Below are 25,202 nucleotides of genomic sequence, written 5' to 3' on the forward strand. Positions count from 1 at the left end.
CAGCGAAGTGAGACTTGCCCTGAAGTTCTCAGGAATAACTGGGGAGGGAACTTATGACAGCCTTAGGCCCTGTCTCAACATGTAAGCCAGCAGAATGTGGGTCATCATATTAGTTTATCATTTCCAGCATGGGAATACATGAGTTACACCACAGGGTGTATGGAGTCTCTATGTGTGTCAAGACTGGGCAGTGACTTGCAGTGCCAGGGTAGATGTGGAGCAGGTTTTTCCCCAGCACAAAGCTTTTGCTCCTTTGAATGGATGTCCTCCAACATTGCTCTCATTTCCTTGTTGCTATCCTGTCGCTCGATCCTGATGACTAGAGATTGCACACAGGAGCTTGTGTCCAGTCAAGAAGACAAATATTGGGTTGTTGAAAAATTCATGACGTATTTTTCTCATTTTCTATGCAAAAATGTGTCATGACTTTTCTGATGACCCAATACAAGGTCTCTCCTTCTCTATTAGACTGGGGGCTCCCTGAGAATAAGGGCTATTCTGTTTTGTTTATCCTTGTCTTCATCCTCAGAAATAAGAATATAAAAGGCAATTAATAGGGACCAGCAGCTGGTGCAATTGTTGCATGGCCGGACTCCCATCTAGCCAACCATGGTTCAAGTCCTGGGTTCAGTGGCTTAAAACTCACACTTGGCATGTGTGCATGCATGCCCAAAATCCCAAGAGGAGAATAAAGGAGAAGGGATTGTGGTGTGGCCAAGCCCCTGGGGAGGTCATTTCTTGCTTTCTGTCTCTCTATCTCTTTTTCTCTGTCTCTCCGGTGAGTGCACATGCCCCATAGCAAAAATTTCTCTTAAAAAAAAAAAAAAGCAATTGGGACCAGCAGTTGGTGTAATGGCTATGTCACTGGACTCCCACGTAGTTGACCACAGTTTGAGTCCTGGACCCGGTGGCTTAAACTCACGCCGGGTGTGTGTGCGTGCCCAAGATCCCAAGAGGAGAATGGAGGAGAAGAGATTGCTGCGTGGCCATCCCCCTCGGTGGTAATTTCTCACTTCCTGTCTCTCTGACTCTCGCTGTCTTTCTGGCAAGCGCACACGCCTTATAGCAAAACCTCTCAAAAAAAATAAATAAATAAAAAAGCAATCAATAGATACTGAATGACTGAGATAAACAGTAACATGAAACCAGATCAGAGACATAGGGAAGGCTAAAAAATCTTTGTCAGCCAAGATGGGAAAGGTGAATGAACATTAAAGAGACCAGAGGAGGGTGGTGTTAGGAGAAAAGCACACAAGAGGAGCCATAAGTGCCAAGGCCCCGAAGGAGCAGGAAGCACAGTTGGTTGTTGTAAACTGACAAAAGTGAAGACAGAGCAGGAGTGCAGAGACTTGGGTCAGAGGCCAGCTGGAAAGATGGCATGCCTGGGAAGTTCTTGAAACCATGGTATGAACATTTGGTTTCATTCTTGGCACCACAGGAAGCCACTGAAGGGTTCTAAGTAGGAAGTATGATCTGAAAAAAGGCACAGTATATCTTGAAAGAGATCATCTGGACTTGCAAACAGTGACTGGGTGGGAGGGACCAAAGGTGAAGATAGGGAGACAACTCATAAGGCAAAGTGCAAGTCCAAGACAGAGATGATGGTGGATGGAATTTGGTATTGGTGTGAAGGTGGGTGAACAGGAACAGCTAAGGATGACTCTCAGGGCTTTGGAATGAACAAATGGTGAATAAATGTGGCATTTACTGAGAGAGGAAACACTGAAAGAGGAACATGCTTTAAAAGATCAGGAAGAATGATGAATGATGATGAATTCTGTTTTTGCTACACCACCTGGAAGGAGGTACCTATAAGCATCTAAGTTTATATCTGGGTGAGAAATTGTATACCTGGGTAGGCACTATTGGTGAGAGTCAGAAGAGAGATAAAAAAATTTTAAAAGAATGATTTATTTTATTTGTTATTGTTATTATATTTTTAATTTGACCAGAGAGAGACAGAGAGAGAGAAAGGGAAAGTAAAAAAGCAAGCTGCCAGGCCCAGGACTCAAACTGTGGTTAGTCATGTGGGAGTCCAGGACCTTAACCATTGCACCAACTGCCAGTCCCAAGAGATACAAATCTTAACGTGGTTTGATGATGTGTAACTGAGCCCTAAGAGTTGGTTGAATGGCTTGGGAGAGTTGACTGAGAAGGGTAGAGGGCCTTGGACCACACATTAAGGAACTCTGATGAGTAAGGATTGAGCAGAAAAGGCCTAGTTCCAGGGACCAGCAGATGGCGTAATGGTTACACTGCTGGACTCCCTCACAGTTGGCCACGGTTCGAGTTCCTAACCTAGCAACTTAAACTCACGCTGGGAGCATGTGTGTGCGTGCCCAAGATCCCGAGAGGAAAATGGAGAAGGGATTTCAGTGTGGCCATCTCCCTCAGGGGTGATTTCTAGCTTTCTGTCTCTCTGGCAAGCACATGCACCCTGTAGGAAAAAAACCTCTCAGAAAAGAAAGAAAACATGCCAGGTACATATGTGTGTATGCCCAAAATCCTGAGAAGAGAATGGAGAAGAGAGTGCAGTATGGCCATTTCCCGTACGGTGGGGAGTAGGGGGGCTGATGTCTCACTTTCCCTTTCTCTCTCTCTAGTAATCACTCATGCCCTATACCAAACATAGTAAACTAAAAACAAAACAAAACAGACACAGAACAGAACTGGCATGTGAACTTGAACATTACAGGAAGAAGCCCTGTAAAGTGCCCTCAAAGACACCCACATGAGGTGGAGACAGGGCAGGGGAAGAGGAAGGAGGATGCATCGGATGGCAGAATGGTTTTCATTGAAAACAGAATCTGAACTGAGGCAAACTGGATGGAAACTGGGCAAGGAGGTGAGCATTCCTAGGAGAGAAAAGGATGATAACGGAAGAGTAAATTAAGAAAACAATGTACACTCTAGGAAATAGAGTTAGTCCTTCACTGGAGCACAGGAATTCAGTGCTGGGAATGAAGCAAAAATAGAGGGCAAAGCCCAGCTATTAAGAATTTAGTGTAATGGCTATGTTGCTGGACTCTCATGCAGTTGACCGCAGTTCGAGTCCTGGACCCAGTGGCTTAAACCCGCTGTGCGTGCCCAAGATACCAAGAGGAGAAGGGAGGAGAAGGGATTGTGGCGTGGACATCCTCCCTGGGGGTTGATTTCTTGCTTTCTGTCTGTCTGTCTCTCTCTGTCTTTCTGGAGAGTGCACGCATCCTATAGCAAAAAACTAGAGAAAAAAGAAAAAAGAAAGAATTTAATATGCCAAATTAAAAAGTTTGTTGGACTTTATCTTGAAGGTAAAAGGACCCTGACAAACACAAGAATACAAGAAAGTGAATGGTATGATTAGCTTTTTTTTTTTTTTTTTAAAGAGAAATTCTGCTACAGGGCGTGTGTGTGCTTGCTGGAAAGACAGAGAAAGAGAAAGTGAGAAATCAGATGGCTGTGCTGCAATCCTTTCTCCTCCATTCTCCTCTTGGGACCTTAGGCAGGCACACTTGCCTGGTGTAAGTTTTAAGAATCTGGGACTCAAACCAGGGCCAGCCACGTGGCAGTCCAGTGCCTTAACTACTATGCCACTGACACCTTAACTTTACTTTTTAGAAAGCCCATTTTGGCAGTCAGTGTGAAGAACAGCCTGGAGACAGGGATGGATTAGGACAATAAGCCCCAAACTTCCACTTGGAGGCTGCTGCAAGGATCCAGACACGGGGAAATGGATTCACCAGTGCAGAAGTGAAGGAGAGAAATTAACTGAGGTGGTGACTGATCAAAGGATGGGATACTGGAGGGTTCACTCAAATGACTGGTTGCTTAGAAGTGTGAATCCTCGAATAAGGAAGACTAGATTTAGGTGAGGAGAGCTGTAGAGATCAGGAACTGGGAGAGAACATCTCAACACTAGTAGATTATTTCTTTTTTCAAAGGAGAAATAAATGACAGGAACAGTATTAATAGTTTTCTTAACCTTTCCCTCTCTTTTTTAACCTGTACGTCATTTTGCAGCTTCTATCCAATATCTGGATTGATGTATGTCACTTTCCTGTACTAGAACACAGTACTTTCCAACTAATTACGGTAGGGAGGTTATTCACTTACTAATTAGTTATTAAAGAATATGCACTGGGACGAGCAGTTAGTGTAATGGCTATGTCGCTGAACTCCCATGTAGTCTACCACGGTTTGCGCCCCAGAACCGGTGGCTTAAAAACTCATGCCAGGCGCGTGTGTGTGAGTGCCTAAGATCCCGAGAGGAGAATGGAGGAGAAGATTGTGGTGTGGCCATCCCTCCTGGGGGGTGATTTCTCTCTTTCTGTCTCTCTCTCTCTCTCTGTCTGGCAAGCGCACGCACCCTATGGCAAAAACCTCTCCAAAAAAAAAAAAAGCATTAAAAAAAAAAAGAATATGCACAATGAACCCACGACTTGTAAGACAGGTACATGAACAAGGCACGACCAGCTCTTGCCTCATTGGGCTTCCATCCTACCAGGAGCCAAAAAAAATTAACCACCCAATTATAAACTATTTAGTTAATACACTGTCATAAAGGTTCTAAGTAGGTATATGGGGTATGATGCAAAGAACAAGGGGTTGGGCGCTGAGCTTTGTAAACAGGTTTTAGCAGCTGTGACCTCCCTGAAATCCGCATGTAAAATTTCGTATGTTTCTATATACATTCTATGTGGAGGGAGGAATGGGTAAAATGGCTTCCACACTCAAAGGAGGCCTATGATCCCTAAAAGGTTAAGGGCCATTATACCCTCCAAGTCCATTTGGGGACTCCTGATAACTTGTCCCGTGGGGAAGGCAGTGATCAAGGGAAGAGCAGCTTGCTTTCTACCCAGTCCACTGAGAACGATCCTACCTTTAATTCTTACAGACATCAAAAGCGACCCATCCTCTGACTTAACATGAGCAAAGAAAACACGATTATTAACTTTTTACAACATAGTTATTTAACAAGACCGGAGATACTCCAACTTCCATCACGAAGGACGTGCCCCAAGGCGCACGGAATATTTAATGAATTACTCCGAGATCCGCCTTTTGGATTCCACCTAGAAGTCAGCGAAAGCTCTACAAATCCAGTCCGGGTTTTCTGTCACGGCGGAAGTAACAGCGAGCCGGAAGTTGCAAGGACCGCACTGGGAAAGGGGTGGGGGTGGGGGGAGTAGGAGGGAGACTCAGGGTAAGGATGGCGGCACAAATTCCGCTTGTGGCCACTACTTTCACTACCGGGCGAAACAGTAAGAAGAGGCCGGCCAGCCCTTCTCATAATGGCCCGGGCAGTGGGGGCTACGGCGCCAGTAAGAAGAAAAAGGTATCCGCCTCCAGCTTTGCACAGGTACGCGTGCTCTCCTAGCCTGCGCCTGCGCAAGACTGGTCAGGGCGGGGCGAGGGCGCGGGCGCGGCGAGTGCGCGTGCGCAGGTCCGGGTGGGGAGGGGCGGAGCGGAGCGGAGCAAAGCGCAGTGAGGGCGCATGCGTAGGTCCGAACTGGGCGGAAAGGAGGGGAGCGACGGCGCATTTTAGGGCCCCGGCTTGGCTAGGCTAGTCTTCTAGGGTTTTGGTTAGACTCATCGCCTTGCATTGTGAGGCCAGAGAGAAGGTGAAGGAATTATTTGCTGACTTAGAAGGGTCGCCGGAACCCACCGAGGTCGTGTTTAGATCGAAGCCCCGGACTTTCTTTTTTTAGAATTATTTTATTTAAATTTATTAATTTATTTATTTAAATTTGACCAGAGAGGGACAGGGAAGGGTGGGGGGAGAAAGAGGAAGCCGCCAGGTCCAGGACTCGAACCGCTGTTCGGCTTGTGAGAGTCCAGCGTTCTTAATCACTACACGCCAGCTGCCCCGAAGCCCCGCACTTTTCCGAGTGTCGATCATCCAGAAGTTAGCAGGTGCCCCTTTTGTCGCTTCTGGACATCGACTGAGTGTGAGTTGCAAAGCACCCAGATGTCCTGCATGGAGGAATATAGAGATATATTGATACTCTGGACCAGCAGTTGGTGTAATGCCTATGTTGCTGGACTCCCATATAGTCGACTGCGGTTCGAGTCCCAGACAGGTGGCTTAAACTCCAGTCCAGGTGCGTGTGCATGTGTGCCCAAGATCTTGAAAGGAGAGTGGAGGAGAAGGGATTGCAGCGTGGCCATTCCCCCTGGGGGGGGGGGGGCGGGTGATTTCTCACTTTCTGTCTCTCTATCTCTGTCTTTCTGGCAAGCATACCCTATAGCAAAAAGCTCTCAAAAAAAAAAAAAAATAGATAGCTATTTGTACTGTTAAATATGTAGGTGACCATTGATTTGGGCTAGGCTCCTGTGCAGGGCCAGAGAGACATAACCAATATGGAGTCATTCATGCTAAATGAAACTAGTTAACTTGGGCATGTACTCATAGCTGAGGTTCAGTTAGTTCTGGCCACTGAGCTTTAGACAGTTGGAAGCAACTAGGGCTAGATGGTTCAAGTGAGACAGATCCCAGAGCTGGAATCAATTAAGTTTTTTTTTTTTTTTGGCCCCACTCCTGTTTTCTGTCTATAAATGCTGCCTGACCACATAGCAGGCAGGAGTTCTTAGAACCTGTTGAAGTTCTGAGAACTGTCCATTCAGGAATTCAGGAATTGTTGCTATCTTGTTCACATAAACTGACCAATTTAAACTTGCTTAAGCTTTTTCTTTTTAAGCATATGCACAGTGCTTTTTTTGGCCCTCAGTTTCTCCATTTTGTGGTGGGGGACTTCATGAGGTCATTGAATGAGATAATGATTATAAAAGACTTCAGGATGCCTGGCCAATCTAGGCTCTGCAATTCCAGCAAAGAATTTTCAATTGATTAGATGAGTATTTTCCCTGTTCAAAGCAGTAAGAGAAAAATGGAGTGTGTGTTACTTTGTGGGCCTCCACATGTGATGTGGCACTATTCACTCTGTAGCATTCTAGGAATGGTAACAGCTTGCTACTTTTTAAAAAAGAATGATTTGATTCCATTTATTATTATTTTTAATTTGCTATAGGGCACTTGTGCTCAGCTGGGGATGCGGGGGAGGTGTGAGAATGCAAGCTGCCAGGTCCAGGACTCTAACCAGGGTCATCTATATGGGAGTCCAACTATTCTAACCACTACACCACTGCTGGCCCCACCACTTCTTTCATCTGTAATTGGTAGTTTTTTTTGTTTTTTTGTTTTGTTTTGTTTTTAGTATTTTATTGAGGTGAGATTTGTACACAGTAAAATGTACAGATCTTAAATATACAGATCAGTGACTTTTTTTTTTTTTTTTTTTTTTGCCTTAGGGTGTATGCACTGGGAGAAGAGAGCTAAGGACAGAGAGTGTGAGAGGGAAAGTGAGAAATCACCCCCCACCCCGCCAGGGGGCATGGCCACACTGCAGTCCCTTCTCCACTCTCCCAGGATCTTGGGCATGCACACATATGTGCTGGCTGTTAGTTTCAAGCCACCAAGTCCGGGACTTGAACTGTGATTGGTTATATGAGAGTCCAGCAACATAACTGCTATGCCATCTGTTGGCCCAGATCAATGACTTTTTACAAATGTAGTGGCCTATGGCCACCTGCCAGATTAAGATAGAGCATTTCTTTTTCTTTTTTTTTTTTTTTTAAGAGGTTTTCGCTATAGGGCACGTGCACTCGCCGGACAGACAGAGAGAGACATAGAGACAGAAAAAGAGAAATCACCCCCCAGAGGAGATGGTCACGCCACAATCCCTTCTCCATTCTCCTCTCGGGATCTTGGGCATGCATGCACACGTGTCCGGTGTGAGTTTTAAGCCACCGGGTCCAGGACGCAAACTGCGGTCAACTACGTGGGAGTCCAGCGACATAGCCATTACCCTAACTGCTGGTTCCCAAGATAGAGCATTTCTTAAGAGCCCCATAAAATTCCCTGGTGACCCTTAACTGTCAGTATTCTAGTCCCTCCCTGGCAAAGATAATTGCTTTTTCTGACATCTTTCAAACATAGGTTGACTTTGTTTTCAAACATAATGTAAATAGAATTATACAGGAAGTATTCTTTTGTGTCAGTCTGGGATTCATTCGAAACAATGGTTTTGAGCATAATTCATTCAACACATCTGATACATTGTATAAACATATCAGCCTGATGGACATTTGTTTACACTTTTGTTTTCTTTTTTAATTTGCTATAGAGTGCACATGTGCCCATTACAGGGCAGAGAGAAAGGAAAAAAGCACTCCTGTGGGAGTGAGGGAAATGGCCATATTGCAATCCCTTTTCCATTCTCTTCTTGATATTTTGAGCATACACACACACACACACACACACACACACACACACACACACGTGGTGTGTTTTTCAAGCCACCAGGTCCAGGACTCAATGATGCAGTTAGCCATGTGGAATCCAGTTGCCTTAACCACCAAATCACTGGCCAGCTCAGATTTTTTAATTTTTTTTCTTTCTTTCTTCCTTTCTTTTTCTTTCTTTCTTTCTTTCTTTCTTTCTTTCTTTCTTTCTTTCTTTCTTTCTTTCTTTCTTCCTTCCTTCCTTCCTTCCTTCCTTCCTTCCTTCTTTCTTCCTTTCTTCCTTTCTTCCTTTCTTCCTTTCTTCCTTTCTTCTTTCTTTTTTTTTTAGAGAGGTTTTTGCTAGAGGGAACATACACTTGCCAGAGAGACAAAACATACACTTGCCAGAGAGACAGAAAGTGAAAATCACCCTCCTCCCCCCCCCAGGGAGGATGACTTCACTGCAGTCCCTTCTACTCCATTCTCTTCTCAGGATTTTTGGCACACACTCACACGTGTCTGACATGAGTTTTAAACTGCCAGGTCTGGGACTCGAACTGTGATCGACTATGTGGGAGTCCAGTGATGTAACCATTACACCATCTGCTGGTCCTAGATTAAAAAAAAAAACAACTTACAAATATGTGAGAGTTCTTTGTATACTCTTGCTTGGAGTCCTTTACTATATATTATATATGTATTGCGAATACATTTTCCCAGTTTTGGTTTGAGTGGTGTGCTTTGATAACTTTTGCCAAGAACAAAGAATGTAGTCTGCATATATTGGGAGAAATGATTGTCTTAACCCTAAAGGTAGCATGAATTAATTCCTACCATAGTAAGCTTCAGAGAGTAGCTAAGTACCTTCAGGAAGCTGGAAATGCCCAGCAACCCACTGTGGTGGAAATCACAACTCAACTGGCTTCAGGGCTCTTGCTGAAGGGAAGGGCTGTGTCTACACTCCATGTGGATTTTCTTCTTTTTTACACCCAGTTTGCCAGAGGGCTTGTGCTTGCTGGAGAGACAGAGGGAGAGAGAAAGAGAGGAGAATCAAGAAAGCACCCCTCCCCAATTCAATGGAGTATGGTCACACCACAATCCCTTTTCCTCCCTTTCTCCCTCCTTTTGGGAATATGGCAATGCATGCATAAAGGCCTGGTGTGTTTCTCAAGCCATTGGGTCTGAGATTTGAACTGTGGGATGGGCTATGTGGGATCCAGCTGCCTCAACCACCAGGCTATAGGCTGGCCTGGTGGTTTTCTTAATTAGACTTTAAAAAGTCAGGACCAAGCGGTGGCACGGTGGTAATGGGTAAGCACATGGGAAAGGTCCTGAGTTCTTGTCCTGAGACCTCCCTGAGATGCTGGGCATGCATGGATGCCCATTGTCTGGGCTGGCTGGGGCTGGGGGTTGAACAAGGCATGAAGATCTTGCTGTCAGTCTGCTTTCTCTTTCTCTCTCATGGAAGAAATAAAAGCCAAAAAAGATCTAACAGACTCATATGACTAATTGCACTATGTTAGAAGGAATTAAACACTCTTAGTTCATTGATTTTGTTGAATATTTAGATTGTACCTTGCTTTTTTTTAAGGGGCGTAAAGGTTTTTGCCTTAGGGTGTCTGAACTCACTGGAGAGAGAGCCAGACAGAGACAGAGACAATGAGAGGGAAAGTAAGAAATCAACCCCCAGGGAGCTGGCCACACCACAATCCCTTCTCCATTCTCTTCCCAGGAAGTTGGGCAAGCATGCACATGTGCCCAGCATGAGTTTCAAGTCGCCAGGTCTGGGACTCAAACCAGTCAGCATGAGTTTCAAGTCGCCAGGTCTGGGACTCAAACCAGTCAGCCATGTGAGAGTCCAGTGACGTAACTGCTATGCCCCACATTTTTGCTGTTTTAAGTAACCATGCAGTTTTGGATCAAGGTACCCTTTGTGAATCTAGAATACTATTAGATTTAACGGGGCATTTGATTTTTCAGTGATAAGACAAAGGGCATTTGTCTCCCTTTTTGTAACCACAGACAGAATGCCTGTTATCCCAAAGTCTGAGTCAGAGTCTTGCAGGCTGTTTACTGTCTGGAGGGATGAAGCCATTTATTTGGGCTCCACGGTTGTGCAGAGCCGGGCCGAGACCCCAGGCATTGCCAACTCTTGTCTGTTAGTGACAGGCATGTACTTCTTTAATATGAACAGCAAGCCGAGTTTCTCTTCTCTGGGACTTTCCTCGTTAGCTCTTTTAGTGCCGCAAAGAAGGGGCAGCCCAGGGTGCCAGGTACTTCCTCTCCCCTCCTTAGGGCCTTCACGTCGTCGTGGGGACAGTTAGTGTATCTTGTGAAGTCTTGTGATGTTGACAGTGCTCTGGTATACGGAAACTCCGTCGTTTAAAACGATTGCATCCGAGCCTCATAGCCTTGGTCTTCCCTTGTAGTACAGGTCTTGCCCGCGCATCCTGGCATCAGTAGGTGCAGGGGTCTCAGCTCGGCTGGAGCCAAGGGGAACAGAAGAGTGAGAGTGCAGTGATGTGGGCTGGGAGTGGGGATGAAGAGGAAAGAAAAGCAGAACCCCGGCTCTGGGCCTCTGGTGGTTTTGCATCTGGTTAGACAAGTGAGCCCTCCACTGTTTCAGAGACAGGAGGCAGCTCTGGGGTGATGGGCTCAGCACACGTCTGGGTGGCTTCCTTTGTCTGCCCCTTCAGCTTGCTGTCTCGGGGCAGGAAGGCTTGCCCTGCTGAAAAGGGCAGAGCAGAGGATGGCGTGTGCAAGCCAGCAGGACCGTTCTGAAAGTTCGAGCTCAGCTCTTTGTCTTCCTTGTTGCTGCCCCAGTGGCTGCCACGGCCCTCTCTCAACAGCACCCTCTCCTTGCTCTCAGCAGATGCGCTGACGGTGTGCCCTCTCTCCTGGCACAGTTCACCCTGACTGGCCAAGGTCTCTGCACCTGCTGAATCTCCACGAGGCGCCTCTGTTGGGCAGTGTTCTCCCGGGCCACCCTGGGACCTTGGAACAAAATCTTTGTCGAAATACTCTCCTGCTCTTTCCTCTCACTGGGGACACAGCACCGCCAAGCTTCCCCGTGGGGGAGTGAGGACAGAGGAATGAACAGAAAGAGGAATGCAGTCTCTAGGCATTTGGGGAATGGAAGAAGCAGCTAATGCCACTGCCCATGGAAGGGGCCCTGGGAGCCAGGCGGGTTCTGCAGATGGTTATGTCATCCCTGTCGGAGGCCTTGGGACCCTGGCTTTCTCCTTTACCCTTTATGTCTATTCTTGGCTTCTTTGGTGGCTCAGTTTTTATTTTTTTTCCCTCCTCCCGGGTGGAAATAGTTATACTCGTTATGAAAAACCATAACAATAAACTTACAGCGTATTTGGTCCCGGGAAGTCTCATATTCTGTTGTCCCTGGACTAGCCTTTGCATTCTCCTGAGCCATCTTTGTTTTTTTCTCCGATAGGACACCCACTGGGTAGTTCTTAGATTGTTTCTCTCTTACTTATTGGGTTGTTGGAAAAGTCATGACACATTTTTGCATAGAAAACAGAAAAAAAATACATCAGGAATTTTTAGATATTTTTTGCCTTAGGGCATGTGTGCTCACTGGGGAGAGAGAGACAGAGAAAGTGAGAAATCACCCCCCCACACCCCCCACTGGGGAGATGGCCATGCTGCAATCCCTTCTCCTCCATGGTCCTCCTGGGATCTTGGGCATGGATGCACACACACCTGGTGTAATTTTAAAGCCATCAGGTCTAAGACTTGAGCTGTGGTCAGTCATATGGCATGTAACCACTATGCCATCTGCTGGTCCCATTATGACTTCTTTGACAACCCAGTAATTTAGGCTCCCTGTAGACATGGCTGCCCGATTCCCACCCGTCGACCTGATTCTTGGGGAGTGGCCTCGTGGTGCCCTTAAGCACAGTTGCTAGAATCCTGGGAGGAACAGCCACTTTCCTTCATCTCATACGGGCAGATCGTAAAGCTGCTCACCTCACGTTTCTTCTAGTCAGTGGGCCTGGGCTGTCCTTTGCAGGTCCCAAAGGAGTGGGCAGCTGTCACCCTTCTCCACCTGTAGGCCAGCTCCATCTTTCTCCACAGATACCACAGTTATAGCCCCTGGCTCATGTGGTGTCAGGTTAGCAGCTGAGTGTGGCCTAGGGGAGAGGCTTTATTTGGCCAGTGTAATTTTTTTTTTCTCCGTCCTCTAAAGAGTCGAGTGTGGGGGGCCAGCAGGTGGCATAGTGATTAATGCGCTATACTACCACATGTCTGGCTGAGGTTCAAGCCCTGGCCCTGGTGGCTTGAAACTCACACCAAGCACTTGTGCATGTGCCCCCAAAGCCCGAGAGAAGAATGGAAGAGAAGGGATTGTGGTGTGGCCATAGCCCTGGAGTGGGTGATTTCTCACTTTCCCTTTCTCTGTCTAATGTGAATTTTCTTAAACCAAAGACATTTTCTTACATAATGACAGGAAAGACCAACAATGGGAAGAATGAGAAGAGAAACAATGTAGACTGAGGAGGTGGTATGAACAGGTGACAGGTGATGTGAACAGAGGAGAGGGAGCCCAGGGCCAGACACTAGCTGGGGCCCAGGCCCATTTGGACAGGAGTCTTCTCAGTTAACATGATGACTTGTAGCCTTAACCTCTTTCCTTCTAATTGCCAGAGGGCATGTGCACTTGCCAGAAAACTCTGAAATGTACTGAGTGTAGAAATACCGTGTGTCTAATGAAGAAAAAATATATATCCTTTTATAAGTATAGAAAGTGCTTAGAAGATTGTACAAGAAACTGGTAGAGAAAGAATAAAGGGAAACTTTGTACTGCATGCCCCTTATAATTTTTTAAAAAGGTTTTCCCATAGGCTGTATACGCTTATAGGAGAAATATAGAGATTTCTCACTTCTCCAGGGGGTATGGCCATGTTGTGATCCCTTCTCCTCTGTCCTCTTCCTGAAATTTTTGGGATGCATGGTCACATGCCCAGTGTGAATTTCAAGCTGCCAGGTTCAGGAGTAGAACTGTGATTGGCCATGTGAGAATCTAGTGCCTTAGCCACCATGCCATCTGCTGGCCCCTTTTTGTATGTTTGTGTTTGTTTGTTTGTTTAAGAATTATTTATTTTATTTTCTTTATTTTTAAATTTGCTATAGGGCATGTGCACTCACCAGAGAGAGGAAGAGAGGGAAAATGAGAAAGTAAGCTGCCAGTTCTGAAAATTGAACTACGGTCAGCCATATGGAAGTCCAGCACCTTAACCACCACGCCACCTGCTGGCCCCCCTTTTGTATGTTTGTGCTGTGTGCGTGCAACAACATGGATATTCTTGGAAACCTTATGCTGAACTAAAAAAGCTAGACACCCGAGTACACGCTCTCAGGTTCCGTATATATGAAGTTACAGAAGGGGCAGAAATAATGAAGTAGGAATTAGAGCAGTGCTTGTCTCAGGAGATGGAAGTTACTGACTTAAGAGGGGACCCAAGAGAACTTTCTGAGATGGTAGAAAAGTTCTATATCATGATAGAGATTTGGATTTTACTCATAAAAACATTTGTCAAAACTCAGGCAACCTACACTTAAGATCTGTGCATTTCACTGTATGTAAATTATACATCAGTTTTTAAAGAGTGTATTAGTCTGGGAAGATTGGAAATTGCATTACAGATCAGAAGTGATTTCTTACTTTGGTCTGTTTTTCCTTCCTGATTGTTAGCTGAAGTCTTTTTTGTTTTGAAGTATATTTGCCTGCTTGTCTGGATACTCTGTGGCTACAGCCTGCTGACCCGTGGCCTTGTAGCTTCCTGTCCATTTTCCTTCCTTAGAATGCCCATGTCCTGTTTGTTGTGCCCCTCAGCATACTGGCTCCAGCCTGGGTTCTCTGGCTGACTAGACCCTTAAAGGGGCTGGACCTTTTTTGTCTTAATATTTTAAGACACAGTTGACAAGATTGGCAGAGTGGGGACTATGCAACATCATGGAGATGGTGGAGAGTTTGGAATTGGCCTAACCTGAGTTTGAATCCAAAGGCTGACCACTGTGTGGCTTTGACTCTGTCGACCTGAGCCCTAGTGTTCTTTTCTGTAAACTAGCACCTACTTTGTGGTGGTGGTCAGAAATAAATGAGCCAGGTTGGGTAGCACAGTCTCCGCTGTTCTTGGCACACAGGGAAAGCTGGGAAACATGGGAGCTGGGGGCCTATCTGTCTCTCCCATGGCTTCCACACAGCAGGTGCTGGTCCCCATCTGGCATCCCTTCCTCTGGGTAGGCCATCTCCTGAGGCTCTTACAAGGCAAGGAGCTCAGCTACAAAAAGTTGACCTCAGGCCCACAGGTGGTGTGGAGGTTAAGACACTAGATTTCACTTGTCTGGCTGCCTGATTCGAGTCCCAGACCCAGTAACACAGAATCACACCAGGCGTGTGTGCATGTGTGCCCAAGATCCTGAAAGGATGCTGGAGGAGAAGGGATTGTGGTGTGGCCATCCTCATTGAGGAGTGATACCTCACTTTGTCTGTCTCTGGTAAGTTCACTTAAAAAAAAAAAAAAAAAAAAAAGGTAGCAGCAGCAGCTGACCTCAGTCAGTTCTTATGAAGCATGAGCCCCTCCATTTTGAATCAGTCTTTGCCATTTTGCAACCCTCTCCTCCCTGAGCAGTTAAACCCATTAAAATTCCATTGTGTTTGTGCCAGGACTGGAAAGCCCCAACCCCTGAGATGCCCTACATAACACTGCTTAATTTTGCTTCTGTACAAACGCTTGTGCAAGGTCACTCCTTCCCCTCTTCTTATCCCCCTCAACGGCCGCTGATTTTGCCACATCAACCTGATTGTGGCTTTTGCCTTTATAAGCTCCCTTCTCTCTATACTCGGGGCTGCAGGGTTTTTAGACATGAGTGCTCCCACAGTTGCTGGCTAATAAAGACTCCTATAGTTTGACTATGACTGGATGTCCTCTTATTTCTCACTAATTGGAATGTAACACTTATTATGTCTTAAGGGTATCAGCATGGAAACCATGAGTGAAAGTAAAATGGCGTCCTCAGAGTTCGGCACAGGACCGGTGGAAAAAGGTGTGAAACCTTTGCCATTTAAAGATCCCAACTTTGTGGTAAGCATCTAAGGTATTATATAAAGAAAGAAAAAACAACTACACCTTGGCCTCTGGTCTGGCTGGGCCTGCAGTCGAGGTGGCACTGGTGTCCCCTTTCCCCCACCTTGCCAACTTTTCTCCCCTATAGGGTGTTGTGGGGTGGATGGGAGCAGGAGAAGGGCCCATCCTATTGATCCAAGATCCAAGGATTTCGGTGTCCTTGGTGGAATTCATGAAATAATACTATTGTGTTTTGGGGACAGGTCATTTCCATGGTGATTATTCCTCTTCCCTTTTCTTTGTTCTTATATAAGTTTAGATGAGACTATTTAAATATTTAACCAAAGGAAGAGTGGTTTAAGTAAATTCAAGCTATTGTACATAAAGTAGAAATGGGTACTCTTCCTTTCATTCTCGAAAAATATAAGTTACAGTGATTCAGATGACATCATTAACAGTTTATTTGTTTATTTTTTTTGGAGAGGATTTTGCTATAGGGCGTGTGCTCTCGCCAGACAGACAGAGAGAGTCAGAGAGATAGAAAGCGAGAAATCACCCCCCAGGGGCGATGGCCACACGGCAATCCCTTCTCCTCCATTCTCCTCTCGGGATCTTGGGCACGCACGCACATGCGCCCGGCATGAGTTTAAGCCACCGGATTCGGGACGTGAACCACAGTCAACTACATAAGAGTCCAGCGACATAGCCATTACGCTAACTGCTGGTCCTTAACAGTTCATTTTTTATGAGTTAATTTTGGAATATAATCTTACCAGTGTCTTCAACAGATTTTGGGTATCTCTTTCCATTTTGTCATCTTCATAGAATAGCAACCAAAAAAAACCCAACTAAAACAAAAAGGAAAAAGATTTCCAGGCTTGCCATTCCATGATCGAGACCTTCTCAGATATTGCAGGATCACCAGGAAATTCAGGAATTCAGAAGAGGATTCAGAGATCATGAATTTTTTCCCCTTCTTTTTTGCCATAGGGAACATGCGCTTGCTGGAGCAAGACAAAGAAAGACAGAGAGGACAGAAAGAAAGGGAAAGTGAGAAGTCACCCCCTAATGGGGATGGCCATGCCACAATCCCTTCTCCATTCTGCTTTCCAGTTTTTGGGAAGGCTCACACATGCCTGGCGTATTTTTCAGGCCCCTGGGTCTGGGACTCGAACTGTGGAATCAGCCATGTGGGACCCAGTGCCTTAACCACCACACCACCACCACGCCATCTGCTAGCCCAGAGGTCACAAGTTTAAATCTAGCTTTGTAGTAAATTTATATTAAGCAATGAGAAATTCATGAGTGAATTCTACAATGTTAGACTCAGTAAAGGATTTGGTTTTCTATGTGCTTATAAAGTAGCCTTTTATTTTTATTCCATTACCAGTTAACACATGGGTTTTGACAATCCAAAAAGTGTTTTTTTTTTTATTTTATTCATCATTATTTTTATTTTCTTAAAATTTGACCAGAGAGAGACAGAGCGAGAGGGAGAGAAAGTGAGAAAGCAAGCTGTTGTGGGACTTGAACTATGTTTGACCATGTGGGAGTCTAGTGCCTTAAGCACCATGCCAGCTGCTGGCCCCAAACTCTAAAAAAAAAAAATAAAGTATACGGTGGGAAAAGCTTTGAAAAAGAGTCTCAGTGGCACAAATAGTTGCTGACAGCACAAGGAAACATAGTTGTGATTAAGCATAAATATCAGATTCTCAAGTGGTAGTCTCCATTGATTTTCACTTCTTCTAATCCATGCTTTTCCTCCAAGCACTCTGGCCACGGTGGTGCAGTAGCTGGCAAGAAGAACAGAACCTGGAAGAACCTGAAACAAATTCTTGCTGCTGAAAGGGCATTGCCGTGGCAACTGAACGATCCAAACTGTGAGCTGTCTGGAGCCTTCCATGTGTTTATAACGTTCAGACTAAGAACTTTAACAATAACAAACCTACACCATTTTATTGTATGCGTTATTGTAGGAAACGATTTAGCTTGGAAACTTTATAGTGACATTAATCTGGGAATATTAAGTGTAAATTTTCTCATGACTGTAACTGTGAATTTGTGAAAATGAATCTGTGCCGTCATGGATGTGTGGGTTTTAGTGTCATCGTTAACATTTCAGTCGGGGGAAATAGGTCTTGATATGACAATATTGGTGTTTCTTTTAGACAAATTTCTTATTCAGAAGTCTGCTCTTAAAATTTGTTTCCAAGAACAAGGCAGCCCAAGTATATTGCCAGATTTTGGAGGGTTTCTTACAGCCAGCCTGATGGCCAACTACTGTACTCTCTGAGCCAGCGTTTTTTGTTTTTTTTTTGAGAGATTTTCACTGTAGGGCGCGTGTGCTCACCAGACAGACAGAGAGAGACATAGAGACAGAAAGCGAGAAATCACCCCCCAGGGGGGATGGTCACGCCGCAATCCCTTCTCCTCCATTCTCCTCTCGGGATCTTGGACACGCATGCACACGCTCCCGGTGTGAGTTTTAAGCCACCAGGTCCGGGACGTGAACCGCGGTCGACTATGTGGGAGTCCAGCGACATAGCCATTACGCTAACTGCTGGTTCCCTGAGCCAGCGTTTTTCAGAATAATAATGCTGCGGCAGGTCTAAATCTGTGTGAAACACTGTTACGTGTTCTGTTCAACTTCATTGGAAAGTACAGGTTTAATGTCCCATCCACCTCCTGTCCTGCTATGCATCTTTTGATGGTGTGACTCAGATGGGTGACAAGTGAGGTAGTCAAGTCATTTAGGTGTGGACATGTGGTGTCGTCTGGATGCTCAGATCCAATTAGTGGGTTGTTTGGCATTTCATCATTATCGGCCAGTGTAGCCCGAGACTGTGAAAGGAGCTTGTGGGCAGATGAGTTTTCTGATGGTTCTGCTGGATCAGAGCTTCCCTGGGGACAGGGCAGGGCTGCATCTGGACCCTGTACTCAGTCTCTGACATACTGCATTTCTTCTAAGACTCCTCCCTGACTTTGGTAGTTGACCTCCAGAGAATTCTGTGTGTACTTAATCACAAAGGAAAAGTTAAAAAAATACCATGCAACAGTATTTTAGAAAGAGAAAAAGGGATTTGAATGTTTTAAGGGTGAGTTTAATGATTTGGTTTTTTTTTTCTTTTTTCTCCCTAGACTTCAGTATTGATGCTCCCCCATCCTTTAAACCAGCTAAGAAGTACTCTGATGTTTCAGGTCTCCTTGTAAGTATAAGTACCTCTCTCTATCTTATAACGTTAACTTGAAAAGAAGTTGTCATCGGGAACCAGCAGTTAGCGTAATGGCTATGTCACTGGTCGACCGCGGTTCGCATCCCGGACCCGGTGGCTTAAAACTCACGCCGGGCACGTGCGCGTGCGTGCCCAAGATCCCGAGAGGGGAATGAGAGGAGAATGGAGGAGAAGGGATTGCGGCGTGCCCATCCCCCCTGGGGGGTGATTTCTCGCTTTCTGTCTCTATGTCTGTCTCTGTCTGGTGAGCGCATGCACCCTATAGTGAAAACCTCTCAAAAAAAAAAAAAGAAAGAAATTGCCATCGTGAAGTCTGATTATACACAGTTGAAAATGACCCCCATTGGTCCTGCCTGGAGCATAATGTGAGTAGGCAGTGAGTTTGCGGAGGTATTCTTGCTGCAGTCAGAGGCCTCCTGGAGGGCAAATTGTTCCAACAAGTATGAGACCTGAATTTCACTTCTTCTTTGTTCCTTTTCTTTATTATTCTTTTTAATGTTAATAACTATATGAGATAACATGAAAGGAACAATTGCTTATTTTTTTACTACTGATAACCTTTTTATTGGTTTGTCAGAGGGAGTGTGCACTCTCCAGAGAGAGTCAGAGAGACACAGGGAGAAGGACAGGGAGAAAGCACCCCCTGATGAGGCATGGTCATGCTGCAGTTTCTTCTCCATTTCTCCACCTTGTCAAGTTTTGGGGCACACATGCATGTGTGGCTGGAGTTTTTCAAGCCTTTAGGACCAAGATTTGAGCCACGTGGTTGGCCATGTGGGATCTAGCTCTCTAACCACTAGGCGATGGGGTTGGCCCTGCTACTGAAGTTAAAAAAAACTGCATTTCAGGTGATGATTGTTCTTTAAAAAAATATTTAAGCATCTCTAAAGAGGCAGCGTGGTAAAGGTAATGATGTTCAAACTTGTTTTTAAACCTCAGAACCTTTTTTCCAAATGAAATCATTTGCAGAATCTAAGTCTATGAAAGGCCTGGAGCCCTCCTATTCACTGTGGTCCCGTGTAGATCTGGTCCTCTGTCCTCCTCCCCACTCCATACCTCAGTGACTCCTCAAATGCTTCTGGGGAACATGATTTGGAAACTCCTAGTGTAGCTGGAAGAGTGGGCATTGGGAAATTTGCTGAAGCTCAGACCCTTAAAGCACCTAATTTAATTGTTTGCAGAATGTAGACAAAATGCAAAACCTATAAGACCTTCAACTCACTTTAGTCTTTGGTCATCTCTAGTAAATTTGGAAGATAGGCTTCTTTTTAATTATTGTAGAAATAATGAAGTATTTGTTTATTAAACCCATATATACATTATTTAAATGCTTTACATTTTAATGAAAATGTTTGACTCCAAATTCTGTAACAAAATGACCAAATTAATTATATACATTATCAAGTCTCTGGACATGAACCTAGAACCTTTGTATGTGGGTCAGCCTCTCAGAGCATTGTATTACTGCTGTGCCACCATCTGGCCTCTCTCTTTCATTTTTTGATAATACTTTAAATGAATATAGGAACCTGGGTTGACAGTTTTTTCTTTCATCGATGTAAAGATGACAGACTGAGCTGGTCTTGTAGCCTCGTGGCTAAGAGAGCTGGATCCTACGTGGCTGACTGTCATTTGAATTCTGGCCCCCACAGCTTGAAAAAAATGCCAGGTGCATGTGCTGGATGGATGAGGAAATGGTATTCAGGTTGATCTGGAATCCAAACCTAGACTTTCCATGTGGCACCAGCATTGCACAGTGGTACCCTACCATCTGTGTCACCGTGGCTGGCCCTCTTCCTCCTTTAACTAGCTCTCCAGGAAAATTTGTGTAGTTTCAACATGCATAGCCCAGCCTCTGGTCACCACTCACAGGGACTCCCAAGAAGACTTTCGCCTACCTCGCAATGCAGCTTCCTCTCTTCTAGTGCCCAGCTTTGCAGATTCTAGCTGCTTCAGTAGCCCCTCAGTCTGGTCTCTGTCTCCTCAGCTCACGTTTGCACTGACCTGCCCCCAGCTGACCACGGGGCTGCTTCCCTGGACCAAGGCATGGTAAGAATGCGCTCAGGGTCGCATCTGTGTGCAACTCTCCATACAAAGCTATGGAAAGGGTTCTGGCTCTGGGTGAAGAGGGAGGAGCTGACAACAGTGCCTGTCACCCTGCAGCAAGGGGACACCTAGAGCTGTTTATGGACTGCCCTAAGGGAAGGCAGACCTTGTTACTTCATTCAGGCTCAAAGGATGGAATCCCAAGGAGGCTGGACTGTAGGAGTGAAGTGTGTTCACTTTGTCAACTCTGGGATGTCACTAAGCATTCCCTCTTTCATTCAGACTGCTGGATGCTGGCTCCTGGGTTAGGTCCAGTCTGTTCAAGTTTTTGTTGGTGGGCTTTTGGTTGGTGTCACAGTCAGTGCTCCACATTGCTTATTCAGCAGCCTTTGTGGCAGTGAGGGCTGAAGTCTGGCAGGCCAGCTCAGCAGTTAGGTGGTGGGAATGAGGTGGTCACAGAAATGGAGCCCAGCTGAGGCTGGTTCCTACATGGAGGCCAGATGAGGCCAGCCAGATGCACATGTCTGAGCCCTGCTGGAACTTCAGGGCAGCCTCCCCTGCCAGCTAGTTCACCCAGCTGCTCACTACCAGGAGCCCTCAGAAAGTCACGGTTTTCCTAATTAAGCCTTCCCTTATATTACCACCATTAAAGGCAGTATGGGACAGAAAGCTATATCTAGATCAAGCCAGAGGATCAAAGTTTTATTTTTATACAGAGCCTTAATTAATTGTAACTTTTGGGGGATAATCTCATTTCCCCTGCACATAGCAGTTAAATACTTCAGGGAGACCCCCAGGGGCAGAACTGAAGGCTTTTTGAGTAGAGAAACCATGACTAAGTTCTCTGGGTTAGTTGCTTCCTTGCTGAGTCTTCCCTCCCTTGTTAAAGGCAGAACCGCGAAGTTCAGGGCCACATGGGGATGGCCCACTGTGTAACCCACATTGGCACAGACAGCCCACACTGGGGTGACTGGACCTTATCTGTCTAGACTTTAATGGCACCTTTTATAATTTTTCCAAAGGAGCTCAAAGTGACTCATCCTCATGGTTTCTATTTCAAAACCTGTAGAGGGCATGTGCTTTGAGGTATATAGTAAATGATTTTCTCCACTTTCCACACGGGGGAAGAAACAAAGACCAAAAGAGAGCTCTGACCTGACCTGAGAAACAAGTTCTCATTACTGTTCATTTGTTCATTCATCACTTGTGGTCCAAACACTGACTGAAGGCCCACCATGCACTCTCTGTCACTCTGGGTTCCACAGTGAGAAGTAAACCATGGCGTTCCAGCCTCCTGGATCCTCACAGTCTAGACCTTAATCAGCTCTGTAGCTACTAAACTTCAGAGACACAGATAAGCCTTGCTTAGGAGAGATCTGTGGTGTGTAAGCTGTGGAGGGTGGAGTCCCAACCTGTGGGGATGCAGATAAGGCTTCCTTGAGGATATGCTTGAGGCTGCATCCTGAAGGATGAGCCAGAGATTACTGATCAGGCTAGGCCAAGGTGGTGACCTCTGCCAGGAATAGGGCAAATAGGGCCTAAGCAGACAGAGGGACTTAGTAGGAAGGTGGTAAAGGGACTAGCAGTTGGCATGATGGCTATGTCGCCTGAACTCCCATGTAGTCGACCACGGTTCAAGTCCCAGACCCGGTGGCTTAAACTCATGCTGTGTGCATGTGTGTGCGCACCCAAGATCCCAAGAGGAGAATGGAGGAGAAGGGATCTCGACATGGCCATCCCCCCGGGGGGGGGTGTGTGTGATTTCTCACTTTCTGTCTCTCTGTCTCTCTCTGCCTTTCTAGTGAGTGCACGTGCCCTGTAGCAAAAACCTCTCCAAGAAAAAGAAAGGGGCGGTAGGAACCAGAATGGGGATTGAAGAAGAAGGAGGGGCCAAGATCCTGAACAACCACCCCAGGGAGACTTGGGCCTTTTCCCTATAAGCAAAGAGGAACCATTTTGAGAGATTTCATACTAAGGAGTGACTGGATCAGTTTCAAGTCGTAGGCCCAGCTGTCGAGGTGCAGTGGTGGTGGAGCAGTGCTGCAGTGCTCTGCAATGCTGGCAGTCATGTGGAAGGTGGGGTTCAGTGTCTGGGTTGACCTGTACACACCGGGTACATGATCGTATGCCTGTGACCCTGGCAAGGTAGGGGAGGACTGCCGTGCGAGACCCTGTGGAGGGGTACTTGTCATTTTCCCTCTCTCTGTCTCTTTTTCTCAGTTTCTCTAGCTCAGAAAGAACATAAATAAACTTTAAAAAAAGAATTACAGGTTGCAGAGATGACACTGGCCATGTTGATAAGACAGTAGTCCGATCTGGTAGAAGGGTGGTATGGGTTGTCTGGGCAGCACTGCAGTGTGGCCCAGGGAGCAGAGGGAGTGGCGTGAGAGTGGTGGGAGACTGGGATGTGTGCATGCCATGGGTGGGGCATGTGCCCAGTGCTCACAGAGGTTAGCACCTGCCTTTAGGGACACAGACCTGATCTATGTGTTGGAGGGAGTTGAGAGTTCTAAGGCAGGGAGGGATGGCCACCATGACTTTGGTTTTGGAGCTGCGGCTTGCAGCCTTGAGGTCCCAACAAGAAAGGGCCAAGAGTCTGATATGGTGATTTCTCTTCCTTTCTCCATACCCTGAAATGGTTTTCAAGTTTGGCAAGAGTAATGAGGCTGCCAAAGTAAGCGATTTAGTGTGGTAGTGACAGAGAAAGACGTAATGAAGATATATTTTACTTTAGTATAAAGTGGTGTGGTAGTTAAGGCACTGGACTCCCACATGGCTGACCGCAGGTCGAGTCCTGGACCTAGCAGCTTACTTTCTCTCTCTCTCTCTCTCTCTCTCACATGCACAGGAACAAAATTAAACATAATAAATAAAATAATTCTTTAAAAACTTGTACTTGGGAACCAGCAGTTAGTGTAACGGCTATGTCGCTGGACTCCCACGTAGTCGACTGCGGTTCACATCCCGGGGTCTTCAAACTCACGCCGGGCGTGTGTGCATGCGTGCCCAAGATCCTGCGAGGAGAATGGAGGAGAAGGGATTGCGGCGTGACCATCCCCCCTTGGGGGTGATTTCTCGCTTTCTGTCTCTATGTCTCTCTCTGTCTGTCGAGCGCACGCGCCCTATAGCGAAAACCTCTCCAAAAAACAAAAACAAACATACAAACAAAAACTTGTATACTTGAGCTTAAAATGTTATCACCAACAACTTTCTGCCCTCTCCTGGGCCCATTTCTCACCCAGGCCAACTACACAGACCCCCAGAGCAAGCTAAAAATATGTTCAGCAGCAGTGAAGAGTTCTCCTACATCCGGAGGCTGCCCTCTGATGTCGTCACTGGCTACCTGGCCCTGAGGAAGGCCACAAGCATCGTTCCCTGAGCCTGAGAACTGGAGACGAAGCGCAAACCATTTCATAGACAGACTTTGGGCTCGTGACTCTGCTTCATGGAAATAGACTCATTCTGCTGTCAGTCGTAAAATGCCAGTGCTGTGCCTTGGGAAGAATGTTTGGCTTTAATTTAAGGATTGTTTTTTTCTATGTTTTCCCTCCAAGTGTGATATTTCCTGTTGAATTAAATTTTACTTCAGTTGTTGCCTCAAGTCAAGTTTTTTGACAAGAAAACGCTAAAACTGTGCTTTTACTGTAACTCAAGTAAGTCCCTGGATTTTTGTTTCAGAGTTGTGAAGTCTTACATAATACATCGAAAGATTACAGTGGTCCACAATAGGTCTGGATTAGTCTTGGTCCTGATGGCTTCCTTTCAGAGATCAGTCTGTCTTTATTTATTTATTTATTTACTTATTTTGAGAGATTTTTGCAATAGGGCATATACACTCACTAGAGAGACAGACAGAAAGTGAGAAATTACCACCGAGGAGGGATGGCCATGCCGCAATCCCTTCTCCTTCACTCTCCTCTCAGGATTTTGGGCAGGCACACACACAAGCCCAACATGAGTTTCAAGTCCCTGATCCAGGATTTGGACCGTGGTCAGCCATGTGGGAGTCCAGCACCTTATCCACTATGCTGTCTGCTGGCCCTGAGATCCTTCTCTTTGATCAGAGTAGAAGACCTGCATAGAAGACCTGCAAATTTGGGTCTGGAGAAGTGAGCTGAGTGATTCTTCTTGTCCCCCTGGGTCCGTCCTTGCCCCATGTCTCAGCCTCCATATCAGCATCTCCTTGTCTCAGGAAATGTGGGGCACCAACCTGGACCCTCTCTGTGTCCCAAGAGGACCTCGTTTTCATACAGGATGCTGCCTCTGGCTGTAACTTGCTCCAAGAAGATAGTGTTTGCTCCCCTTTCCTACTAGAGGAGGAACCATCCCCTATACCAGGAAAAACTAGCCATCCAGCTAGATCCAGGCCTCAGGAAGGACAGTGGTACCATGCCCTGGGCTGTGGGACCAGAGCTGCCTCTGCATTGGAGGACTGGTGCCCAGGTGCCCTTTCTTTCTAAAAAAGCCCCTCCTGCACCCTGTCACTCCCCCGGACCCCAGGCTTAGAGGAAAGAAAAGGGCGGGAGAGCAGCTTGCTGGGCAGGTGCCGCTGCTGGGGGCCCAGCCTCCCTTCCTCCAG

The 25,202-nt window shown here is 46.1% G+C and overlaps 1 protein-coding gene across 1 annotated transcript; it reads left to right on the forward strand.

Moving 5' to 3' along the window:
- The first annotated feature begins 5,129 nt into the window (after positions 1–5,129).
- Positions 5,130–24,217, forward strand: INO80C (INO80 complex subunit C). Its single transcript, XM_006150526.3, is given in 6 exon segments — positions 5,130–5,338; positions 15,252–15,362; positions 17,113–17,224; positions 18,483–18,550; positions 23,866–23,898; positions 23,901–24,217. Coding segments are annotated over 6 exon segments (576 nt in total). The 5' UTR covers positions 5,130–5,188; the 3' UTR covers positions 24,003–24,217.
- The last annotated feature ends 985 nt before the right edge of the window (positions 24,218–25,202 follow it).

Source organism: Tupaia chinensis, unplaced genomic scaffold, assembly GCF_000334495.1.
Source record: "Tupaia chinensis unplaced genomic scaffold, TupChi_1.0 Scaffold000290_1, whole genome shotgun sequence".
NCBI lineage: Eukaryota > Metazoa > Chordata > Mammalia > Scandentia > Tupaiidae > Tupaia > Tupaia belangeri.